This window comes from Apodemus sylvaticus, chromosome 11 (assembly GCF_947179515.1).
Source record: "Apodemus sylvaticus chromosome 11, mApoSyl1.1, whole genome shotgun sequence".
NCBI lineage: Eukaryota > Metazoa > Chordata > Mammalia > Rodentia > Muridae > Apodemus > Apodemus sylvaticus.
The window spans coordinates 75,070,015-75,082,357 of NC_067482.1; the positions used below are offsets into that span (position 1 = coordinate 75,070,015).

A 12,343-nucleotide genomic window follows, 5' to 3' on the forward strand; every position below is an offset into this window, starting at 1 on the left:
AGCTAAGTGTGAAAAAGACTTGCCCCAGCGGGGGCACTGGCCAGCACCAGAGGGAGGTGTTAGTTTCCATACTGGATCAGAAGGTTTGGCAGAAGCAAGGCCTAGCCTGGGCCTGGGTCCTTCCCGTCTCCAGACACCGCGACCCTGGCCGCTGTTTTCGCTCACCGCCCCTCTCTGTGATCATTACCATTTCCTCTCTCTGGTCCTCAAACCCAGGTTCAGCCTTGCTCTCCTCAAGCCCTTCTGAGAATAGAACTGTTTGACCTTGGCAGAGCTCTGAGAAAACTTCCTCCACAGAAGCCCCACTGAGTCACCTCAGGCAAGGAACAAATTCTGCCAACCTTGCCTGTCAGTACCTGAGGCTGAGATTGCTGGAGTCTCCCTGTGCAGTCGGGCTCAGGGCATAGTCCCTGCCTATGGAGGCACCACTGAGTCAACCCTGTGCTGCCCCAGGGTCTCCCCTCCCCAAGGCTGGCACCCCAGGAGGCACGGCTAAAGAGGCAGCCTTGGCCCATGGCTGAGCAGAGGGTGAGCTGAATGGAATTTAGAACTCCAGTGGACACAGGCAAGTCGGCCATCGGGGCCAAGTCCCCCATACCTGCATTCACTTCGATGGCAGCCCTCAGGTCCTTCCTCTCTTTGCGGAGCTGTGCCAGCCTGTTCCGCAGAGCCTCTTTCCTCTTCAGCAGCTCTTCCTCTTTGGACTGTAACCGCTTGGCATCCGCTTCTACCCGGTTCTTACCATATTTGTACTGTTCAGCATCTGAGCAAGGAGCACAGAGTTAGCTCAGCCAGAGCAGTCAGGCTGCTGAGGCGTGTGGCCCGGCAGCTCTTGGGGTACCACAGAGCTGCTCCTGGCTAGTCCTAACAGGCTAGAGGGCTGGGAGCGGGGACTTGCCTCAAATCCTGATACTTTGCTCTGCAGGTTTACAAAGAGAGACAGAATACTGAGGAGTTCTGTCAACGTCCCTCCCCATAGGGTGTCAGCTTTCAAGTCATTGTCAATAAGGCTCAGAGTGGAGATTCTGGAACCTGGCAAGGCAGTGACCTGGGCATTTCTGTCAACCTGATGTAATCTAGAACCATCTGGAAAAAGAGTCTTAAGGAGGAATTACCCGGGTCAGCTTGGCCTGTGGCCACGCCCAGAGGGAGTGTCTTAATTGTTAGACCCTGCATGTTTACACCCCACCTGTGGGTGGCACATACCATGAGGCCCTGGAAGGTATGCAAGGGGGAGAGCTGGCTGAGTGCTGGGCACCAGGGAGGCGAGCGTGTGTTTCTTTTCTCCTCTCTTGACTGTGAGGGTGAGAATGGCTGCTTTAAACACCTGCCTTGACTTTCCCAGGACACTCTGTGACCTGTAACTGTAACCTAGACCTGCCAGCCAAAGAAACCCCGTCTCCCCTAAATTGCTTTTGTTGGGGTATTCGTTACAGAACAAGAAATGAAGCTAGAAAGGCAGCCTCTAACTGTCAAAAACAACCTCCAGAGGGGCTGGAGGGATGGCTCCGTGGTTAAGGGCACTGGCTGATCTCCTAGGAAACCAGAACCCAAGTCCCAGTGCCCATGGCAGCTCACAGCCATCTGGAACTCCAGTTCCAGGGCATCCAACACTCTTCTGCCCTCTTGGTCACTAGGCACACCCATGGTGAACAGATATACATGTAAGAACACACACATACACACACACAGACACACACACACACACACACACACACACACACAGAGACTCCTAGAGTTTATGTAGTCCTTCCTATCTGCAATGCCTCTCTTTACCCTATGTCTCTTCTCAGCCTTGCCCTGGCTGAAGGGAGGAAATCTCCTTGGCCTGAGATTCTGGGGAGGGAGAAGCTTCTCCAGCAAATAAGATGTCAGAAAGGCAGCACGCAGTGTTTAGGGACTCACTATTTAGAGGTCAGTTTTGGAGCCCCATAACCTAGAACGGATCTCTTCCTCAGTTTCTCCTCCTGGGGATCAGAGCAGACCATTCACAGGCGGCTATAAAAATTCAATTAATATGTATAAAGCACTTAAAGTAACAACCCAAATGAGTCCTATATGTGCAGCTGTTAAAATTTAATGACCGAACAGTGAATGCGTAAATAAGTAACTGCTTTGGGGGAAACCCAGAATCCTGGCCACCAGCACATAGCAGTTCACACAGTGTTGAACCCAGGCCCCAGGGTCTCTTCAGCCTGGATTATAGTTTCAGGCTTCAGTGTCATTGTGGGGAAGTCAAAGCAGGAACTTAGAGCATCAGATAGGAATTTAGGAAAAACCTCCTTGGAAAAGACGGTGAGGGGCAGAAGATGCTCACATGACTGGCCAAGGCCCGCTGACCCTGAGGTTGCTCCTCCCATCTATATAGTATCCTGCCTGCTTGTCTGTCACTGCCTGTCTGCATGTCTGTCTGTTTCAGGAGAGAAGCCATGGAGGGACAAGGGCTTCTGTGTGCGGCTTTAAAAGTGGACGCATGTCCTAACACAGAGAACTGTGATGCGATGCCTGGGGCAGGGTGGACACTCACAGACAGCCCCCATGGCAATCCCACCTGACTGGCTTGTCAGCATGGCTCTACCATCGTTCTTCACTAATGTGCCCTATTCACAGAAACGTGCTCTTCCCACGTCCGCTCAGCATTCCTTCCCTCACCAAAAACACCTCCACAGAATGACGTTGCCCAGGAATAACCACTCTGTCTCATGAAACCAAGGCACTTCCAGAAAATTCCATGCTAAACTGTGCAAATTCCACTGTCTAAACCAATACGTCCCCCAACAAACCTACAGACGACAGCTTATAAATTTGCCTGCCATTTGGTCCCTGTGCAATAAACTCTATACAACAGTAATGCGATCAGCTGAACTCTGCAGAAGCGCTGGATGCAATTATTTTTCTCTTTTGTTTCCATTAGATGTCACCAAAGTTAATAAAACGTTCCCTACAGAAGGTCCCACCAGATACTGGGATAAATCATCCATAAAATAAAGCGAGCAGAGGGCCGTGAGGAACGCCGGGCTGAAGGAGCCCGCGTGGGATTCGGATCTTGCTTAACAAGGCATTTTAGGCCGACGCAGCCCTTGGCCTCCTGCACCTTCCCGAATGAACAACACAGAACAAGAGTGTACACACACCCAAGACATCAGGGAATGAAATTACAGAGAGAGAGGGCCAAGGGAAGTTGGTGACAAGGAGGAGACGCAGCCTGACAGGCTCCAGGCATGCTTATTGAAATGCAGGTTTGAAAGCAGAGACAAACTCCTCTTGAGAATTCAAAGGTTCCCTGGGGCCAAAGCAGCCAAGTGTTGCAGAAGTCCCAAGGATCATCCATGCTTTGACTATGGAAAATGACAGCACCTTCTGTGCCCTTGTGCACTCTGACCCTAAAATGCATGACCGCGCCACACCCATACCAAGCAGAAATGGATGTCCCCAGGCGAAGCCTTATCCACACTATCCCAAAAGCTGATCTATCAACTGTATGGCGTGGCTGCAGGCTGCAAGGCTCAATTAGGAATCCCAAGTAGCGGTGGCATGTCCTGATTTGGCACGGACACTCGCTTGGCCCAGACTGATGGAGGAGCTCCAGGACCTGCAGAACCTTGAGTTTTTCAAGCTGGCATGATCTTCTCACTGCATCCTCAGCAACAAGTGAGCATCCTGAGTAAGTCCCACGGGCTGGCTGGCTGAGTGGGAGATCACCCAGTGCTGTTGGGCAGGGCAAACGCAAACTCAAGATGCCAGCATACCCAGCTCTGGCTGCGGACAGAGGGCAGCCCTTGAGCTCTCAGGAGGCTGTGTCTCTCTCTGCCTACTCTGTACCACTGACTCTGTACCGCTGGCTCTGTCGTCTGAAAGCCTGGCCCACGTCCTAACTCAGTGGCTGGCCTGCTGTGAGACCTCTGGCTCTCCTGTACTACCGGGGCTCACCCCTCATTTGCATAATGGGGTGCACAGCTCCTACACTGACTACAGCTGCTGGAGACCAGCAGGAGTGGCAGGCGCTGGCTGTGGACTGTGATCTGCATAGAAGCAGCAACGCCTCCTGTGTCCTCGAGCATTGGGGGAGGGGGGCGGTGGGGGGGCTTTGGTTTAGGCACCCAACATCATTCCCACTACATCAGCCACAGCGGTCAGCTATCTGCACATCTGACAGATGAAGGGGCTGTGTTCGGAGTTTACAGGATTTGTCAATGTAGGGACACAAGCTAGAGTCTCTTGGACTACAGGCCCAGTGCCTCAATGCCAAGCAACAGTTACTGAGGCTGGGCTGGAGATCCTGCCAGGTAGAGAGGGGGATGGGAACGCACTGGGTCCCACCTCCCAGGACACCCTCGAGGCCCGCATCTGCTGCAGGAATAGCTCAGTCAGCCTCAAGCCTGCAAACTGTACCAACACAGAAAGCAAGGATCCCGGGGGGAACTCACTTGACGCTGTCCGTTTCACACCACTTGCAGGTTCCACCTTTTTTTGCTGGCTGCTGGGAGCCTTCCCCTTTACAGGAACCCCATTAGATGATGCTGGAGGCTTTTTGCTCTTCAGCTGTTGAAACACACAGAGAATGTTAAAAATAATCGAATAAAAGCGCCCTGTTGCCTAAAGTTATTTCTTTTAGTCTCTGACTCTTAAGTACAACCTACTGGAGGGCAAAGGAAACCAATTTGCTTCCCAGTCACCAGGCTTCCTGGTGGTCTCTCTGACAGCCGGGCAGCTTCCCAGCATTGAAGGTGGGTACCCAGGACTACCAGGAAGTCTGCACTGGGAGGGATGTTTCTACTGGGGCCTTACATGCTGATAAGACAGCAGCTGAGTGACCACATACAGGTACACAGCAACACCCTATGAGAAGCTGTGAGCCTGTATTTCTAAAGCTAAGTCACTTTTCCATAAGGGGACTGCTTCTAGGGGGAGGGCCTGGTTCTGCAGGGAGGTGCTTGTCCTTAACTGAATGATGTAATAATGACACATAACACTCCTTTCAGATCTGATGGTTCTGAGGAAGGATGCGACAGTCACATATATGGAAATAGCATAAACATACACAATGGAAGCCTTCACCAGCTATGAGCTTAAAAAAACCTAACAGTCCTCTGCTCACTCAACGGCTGCAAGCCACAGCTTCAAATGTGGCAGGTGACACTGCATGCCAGGCATTGAGTGACACAGATGGGGGAACCTGACACCCAGACCCTGTCATTCTCCCCTCTACCCACCTCCCACTGCCTGCCTCTCACGCTGGGGGCTCAGTGTGGAGCTGCATAAGGATCTGGCTGCAATTCTGGCTTGTCATTTAGGAGACTCTGAACTTCCGCTTGCTCACTTAGAAATATACAGACACTGGCACCTCCCACAGGACTCTATGTGACACTGCACATCCATGCACAGATGCCACCCAGGGGCTCTCTGGAAGTGTATGCTCTCACAACCAACAGGCTCCCAAAAGAATGACCACGCAAGGATGTGGCGGGCCAAGGCACTAGAATTCAGCCTGGGACTGTTTCCTATTTGAAACAGAGACTAGGGTAAGCGACAGCGAGATCAGCACCCCAGACATTATGTGGTACCCGACTAGCCTGTGTATCAGGTGACATCTGACCAGCATGGGGGGCGGTCCCAATGCACAGGGGCAGATTTACTAAGCTCACCAAAACCAACTCTGCTACCAGCAAACGGACTGATAAATGGGTAGGACGCAATGGCCAGATTTGGGCGGGGATCCTCGTGAAACTGTAGAGGCCAATGGTGCTCAGGCTGGTCACTCAGTCAGTGGTCCACACCCCTTCTGTTAGGAGTCAGACTCTCCAGGGAGTGGCACCTATATAACTCTGCTAACACAGCAAGCCTTCTGTGTCTGTTCTTCACAAAACAATGTCTGGGGGTGTGACTGTGAGGCCTAGGACCCTGCCTGGTGTCTGTTATTTTCTCAAACAATGCCCAAAGCCTGTAGCAGAATGCAGAAGGCCTGGACTCTTGCTTTCTGTTTTCAGAGTGTTCTTAAATGAGGTGCCCAGGGCTCCAGGCAGAGTATACAAGAGCATACAAATGCAGAGTATACACGGTTAAAGATTCATGGAAGCAGTTAGCGTCTCCTCAGAAATGTTGGCCCATGCTATAAGTGGGCAAACAAGAGTTTGGGCCTCAGGCCTATCTGCCACTCGGAATCAGAGCCTTCCTGTCACACAGGTGCAGGGCACGCAGCATCCCTCCCAGACAACACTCTGGTTCTCAGCATGGTGCTAGTCATATTCACAGACAGGAAGTAACCACTCCCTGGGGGCAATCCTTGCTAACTTATACCCAAGGTAGAAAATAATAGAAAAACCTGGCATTCCAGAATTTTCGGGTAAGTGGCGTGGCCTCTTTTTATAATCTCTGACATAGTTCTCAAAATGTACTGGGGAATTCTGGGAGACAATCTGGGAGCTGGTCACAAATGTCCCTCGGTGGCTAAGTGTGAATTAGGCTCTAGCTGAAGTTATGTGACACTTTGGTGTGTGTGAGGTGGCGAGCACACGTCACTGCAGGCCCACGGATGTCAGGGAGTTTGGGAACGTGGTCTGTACCTGGGAGTGCAGCCCGAGAGACGCCCTCCCCACAGAAGAGGTGTTAGTGACAGATGGAGAGCAGGGTGGGCTGCAGGAGGTGGGGGATTTGTAGTGGTTAGAGGACAGCCTGTCAGTGGGCGGCCGAGATGCCCTCCGGTCGGCAGGAGAGGAGCGAGCAAAGATTGTCGGCGATGGCAAGTTATCGTAGAGGCCCGCGTTATCATAAAGCACCTCTTCCACGGGGCCTCTGTTCCCACAGCCAGGAAAGCCGCCATCCATGTCCCACTGCAACACACACAGCCTGTTGTTAGTGGCCAGCCGGGAACAGAGATGAGCACAGCGAGATGTTAGCAGCCCCCCGACACTCCTCACGACAGACAGACAGACACACACACACACACACACACACACTCAGCAGGCATGTCTCCCACAGCTACTTTGTAAGAGCTCCTTTGCCTTTGGAGACATAGGAAGATTTCTCTGTCCTTAAACTGTTCCCAGAGTCATCGGATCATGACTTTTGTTTTGTTTTGTTTCTCAGAATGAAGAGTATGAGCTGGCATCACCAGCTCTAGGGCCCTGGAGTTTGGAAGCTCCCTGTGCATAGGAAGTGAGGTCGGGGTAGGGGGCTGGGGGGATGGGCTCCCTGCTGCACAGGAAGGTGTCGAGATCATGGTCAAGAGCATGGCGCCTGCTCTGCTCTGCGCATACTGGCTGATTATGGCCAGAGTCTACTTGGCCATCAGGGGAAACTGAGGCATCAGCAGCTCACTCAGCTAGGGAGAGGCAGTGCTGACCAAAGTCAAGCTCCTGGCCACACACTGTGCTGTCAGAGGGCCTCAGGCTCTGACAGAGGAATGTGATAAGATAAAGAGCACCCCGAGTTTGTCCCTGCTGCCCCTGGGGCCAGCAAAGTTACCACCAAGGTCAACACAATCTAAGTCCTGCACTTGAGCATCTGAAGAGAATGTAACAGCCCAAAGAGTCTGCTGACGACAGAAGCCAAGTCATCACTGGATGCAGGGTGCCTCGGCCCTGCATGGGACAATGGCATTGTGCTAGCTGAAGGCCTGCACAAAGAGTTAACAGCTCAAAGTCTCGTCACAGGACACAGGGATTCCAGAGCACAGGCTTGAAAGTATAAAGAAACCCCGCACAGCCAGTGCCAGATCCCTTTGGCTTCAAAGGTCTTTGTAAATTGCCCTGCGTTATAAAAAGAAATATTAATTCATAGATTCTGCCCATCTCAGCCTGTTCTTTATGTTCCCCTTGCAAGACTCCCTCCTGCCAGACTGTAATTACAGCTCTTTGTTATAAAAATAGGAAAGGCCTAAAACCCCCAGGGTGGGGGCGTCTCCTGTGCAGCCACATCAGGGTCTATTTTTGTGATGCTGGGGACAATGAGCAGCCCAAAACAACACAGAAACACCAGAACGGAGCGTCTCACAGTGACAGCCACACAGGTCCACAACGATCTGTACTTAACTCTCGTCTTCCTAAAATAGCAAGGATCGAATCATGTGGAATACTTAGTAAACAGTGACAGAAATCCCACAGAAGTTTCTAGACCCTGTGTGCAGAGCCATTTCTTACAAAAAAAGGAAAGGAAAAGAAAGGGATACAGAATGAATTGAATTTCAGACGCGCTGAGCACTAGGTCATAGAGTGTAGACTTTAGGGAACCTGGAAATGAAGACTCTGAAATGTAGTCACGTGGTAACAGAGGCCTGCACACAGGAAACAGGCTAAGGAAGCACACGAGACCATGCGTGGACCTGGGAAGAAGGACCTGAGCCCGCATGGTGTCTGGACTCTTCGTGTCACAGGGACAAGTGAGCACTGGGTCCGCACAGCATCTTGTTCACCCCATATTGTGTGTGTGTGTGTGTGTGCATTGTGCATGGATATGTGGAGGTGTTGTCTGAGGCCGCAGACTGGGAGGAGCAGTTGACCCTTGAGGGAGGTCTACATGTTGGGGTACAGAAACAGGGCTGACACAGTGCTGGTGGTGTCTACACAGTAAGCGGAGGCCACGCCCCACCTTGAAAATGGTGCAATAGCCAGAATGGGGTAGGGGTGGGGCCTGGGGACCACAATGACACAAAGGCTGGCCTGAGAGCCCTGCTCACAGCTCTCACCAGGCATAGTCCCTTCCTAAGATCTGTCCATGGACCAGCAAGTCTAAAACATCACCTAAGGTTGAGGACCTCCTAAGAATCACACTGGCTCCTCACGCACGCACGCCATCCCACACCTGCTCACAGGGCAGGCGGACCCAGGCCAAGAGTGTGCAGCAAGGCAGCCACTGTGTGGCACTGCTTCCGAGTGATGGTGGCTGCAGCTGTATTGGGCGAAGCTAATTAGGGTAACTTACACGTCTCTGCGTCTGACTTACCCAAGCTGTAAAACGGAATATTCTTCCAGCTCCATCTATTTATTCTGATTTAATCCACTGGCTTCTAGCCAGCCTCTTGGGTACTGAGGTGCAAGGATTGATGGCAGATGAGCTGTCTACTAGGGGTCTCATGAACTGATGCTCACATCAGAGACCAGGGTTTGGGGGGAAGTGATTTAATTCTCCATCTCATTGGATGGAAAATAGACACCCCAGGACAGACTTGACCGGCGATTTGTCACCAACCAAAACTGACCATTGGCTCTTGAAGGACACTCACCGAGCCATTGACACAGGGGACATCATCATAGTGTAGTGCTGTCCCACTGGGATGGGCATAGCCATTGGAGAGGCTCCCCAGGTATGGGCTAGTGGACACTGCCCGCCTGTTCATGAAGCTGAAAGAGAGAAACAAGGACATGTCAGTTATCCAGCAGAGCCTCTCTGAACAACGATGCAGCCAAAGGCTATGTCAGGCTCGGGGCAGAACCCTTCGGCAGCGGAAAGCCATCCTGAAGGAACCCGGGCCAATCCTCACACAGAGCAAAGACAAGCCCCAGCACAGACTATGGGTACCATATATGGGGACACACAGCAGCACTTCCACACCACAGCCACCACCATCTTCTTATGGCAGTGAACACACACAGGGAGAGCACAGCAGCTCTTTCCCACAGGCTGGGCATCTCACAGCTGTGAGCCAGTTTTGTTCTGTCTGCAGTCTGGCCATTCCCAAAGGCAGGGAACAGCACAGTCTACACCACTACTTGGCCATTTTGGGATGTTTACGGCTGTTCAACAAAGCACTCATGATCTCTGTCAGCCACACAGCATACCTTCAGCCGGTCCTGGATCTTCCGAGGGCACTGTGGGTAGCCGTGCTAAGGCCTCAGAAGCCTGTGCTGCTGGGATACGGGAGATACATGACTGGAGCCCCTATATCCTTGGAATTCCCTACTGGTAACTGGAGACAGGCTGGCTTTGCCCATTATAATGAGCTGCTCACCATCCCAGGTAAGCCTGAAGGATTTGGGGATAGAGGTGCCGGCGGCGGCAGCCAAGGAAACAGTCATATGATCACAGTCTGGGACTTTCCACTCTGAGATGACAGGGCAGAAGAGCTTCCGGAATGAAGGCACCAGGAGGGAGAGTCGCCCAGGGAGGCCCTATACACAGAGGATTGCGCCCAGAAAGAAGATGTACCCAGGAAAGGTGTTCACTCTGGGAGTGCACTGCATTCAGAGAAAGCGTTGCCCCCGGGTAAGTCACTGTACCTCGAGAAGGCATGTACCCAAGGAAAGTGATAGATCCAAGGAGAGAGCACTGTAACCAGGGAAGAGGAGGAAGCCCTGGTCTCCCATAGCGCACACACTGCCCTCCTGCCCACGGGCTCCACACTGGTGGGTTCCTAACACACCAGTGACCTAGCAAATAAACCACTTCCTGAGGTCTAAGGATGGCTGTGGGGTTGTAAGAACCCCTCGGGGTAACATCTGCTCTGTAAGGAGCATGGGTGACAAACTGGGTTTGTGAAGGACATCTGAAGGGGACAGACAGTGTCAGAATAGCGGCTCTCTGCCAGAGCCCACAGAGAATGAGGGTGTCAGCTGGTGTGAGAAGACCCAGACCTGGCAGCCAAAGGTGTCGAGCGAGACTCTGCACCTAGGAAAAGGGCAGCTTGCCTCTCATCCCCACCCTTGCTTCTCAGAGGCACACGGCACAGCAGCCTGATGAATGTCACCACCAGAGGCTTCCAAAGTCACCAAAACAATCAGGCGAACGCAAGCACCAGCCTCCAGCTCTGCCCCTAGCTCCCCCACCCCACCCCCGGCTTCTCCTTCCCGGCCTGCATGGTGTCAGGAATTCTCTGCAGCTCTCCAGCCCCTGCCACCTCTTCGCTCTGCCCACTCAGAACAGGGCTCTTCCCAACCATGTGCCCCAGGGAAGTGGGGTGAGGGCGTCCTTCCTTGTCGTTAAGAAGCCCCTTCCCTCTTCAATGCTGACTATCTTTTGTGTCCCAACTTCATCTATTCTGCACCTGCTCCTTGTCTGCCTCTCCACACCAGAACACAAGCTTCTGGGATGTTCTGTCACCCCAATTTCCAGAACATAATGAGGAGAGATGAACTGGCCTCTTAGGAAGCTGGGTTTGTTTCAGGAAAACTGTAAAAACCCAGGAAGAAATAACCAAGAGAGCATTTGCTCCTAACTGGGGAAACTAAAATCACAGAAAGTTAACCAACAAATGCATTTCCCTCAAAACTGTTTCTCTGAGCAAAGTAGTTAGGAGCACTGCCCACCCTAGTGGCCTCACTCTTGCACGGTGCACTGCTGCCCCCTGCTGGGAGAAGCTGGAAAGCACAGCTCCTCCCACAGACGCAGCATCTTAACACTTCCTAGCTTATGAACATTGACATAATTATTCTATGCTTAGTTTGCATCAAATCAAGTGTAGGGAAGTTAAATGCACAGGAGGGAGGAAATTCAAGAAGAAAAGATTCACTAGCCACTTAGGAGTTTCTGCACGTTTCACATGCACATTTAAGGCATCCGCTGTCTGGGAGTGATTGCGAACAAGCAGTGCGGCACGTGTGTGCACAGAACTTTTCCTCCACCTCATCACAGGAACTGCATACTTGCTCTGTGGCGTCAGGTTCTGGCAACCTGCCCAGCACTCACACTGACACACAGATACCAGGGAGATCAAAGACAGTCAACAGCTGGGCTCATTTCCGATTCCTTCAAAGGAGATGTCCAAAGGATTCAAGAAGCAGGACACACATGTGTCCTTGTTGGCAGAGGCCCTCTTCACTGTCCAGAATATTCCAACATTCACAGAGAGGGGCACAGGCTCATGGCGTCAAGAATAAGTGGGGGTTTCCCACTCCCCCCTAGTGCTTTTTCCAAAGTGGCCTTCCACATGTGTAAGTACAAGTGAGTTTGACTCTAAAACATAAGGCCATCCCAAGGAATGCTATACACAAATTCAGGGACCCACAGGGACCTGAAGATGGTGTCTGGAAGGTGGCTCTCCCCACCCTGGCCCTCTCTAGTCAGGCAGAAGCATATTACCACCACCACGATCTACTGGGCCTGCAATGGGCAACACTTGGGAGAGCTTCAGGGGAAGAGCCAGGATGCTGTCCTCTGTCACGTGACCCACGGCCATCGGTCAGCCCCAGGACATGTCCCCAAGTCCAGCACCATCTACACCCCTGCACGCCCATCTCCCAGGACAATCCCACAAGTTGTTTTTGTCGCCGTTTCCTGTTCCTTTTCAAAACCTTATTGTCTTCTTTCCTTCAGTCAGACACAATTGCTGATAATTGTCATAATCATTTGGCAAAGATTCACCACATGGCCGCCAAGTTATAAAAAGCAAAAAATTAACTTAATCCCAGGC

At 52.1% G+C, this 12,343-nt stretch overlaps 1 protein-coding gene across 2 annotated transcripts in view; it reads right to left on the minus strand.

Moving 5' to 3' along the window:
- Afap1 (actin filament associated protein 1) overlaps positions 1-12,343 on the minus strand; it is a 111,232-nt gene that overhangs the window by 9,091 nt on the left and 89,798 nt on the right. For both annotated transcript variants that reach the window (XM_052198755.1, XM_052198756.1), the window contains 3 exons: positions 9,221-9,338; positions 4,428-4,542; positions 599-763 (listed from right to left, as the gene is read on the minus strand). In XM_052198755.1, the coding sequence (XP_052054715.1) occupies positions 599-763; positions 4,428-4,542; positions 9,221-9,338 (398 nt within the window). The remainder of the gene's footprint in view (positions 1-598; positions 764-4,427; positions 4,543-9,220; positions 9,339-12,343) is intronic.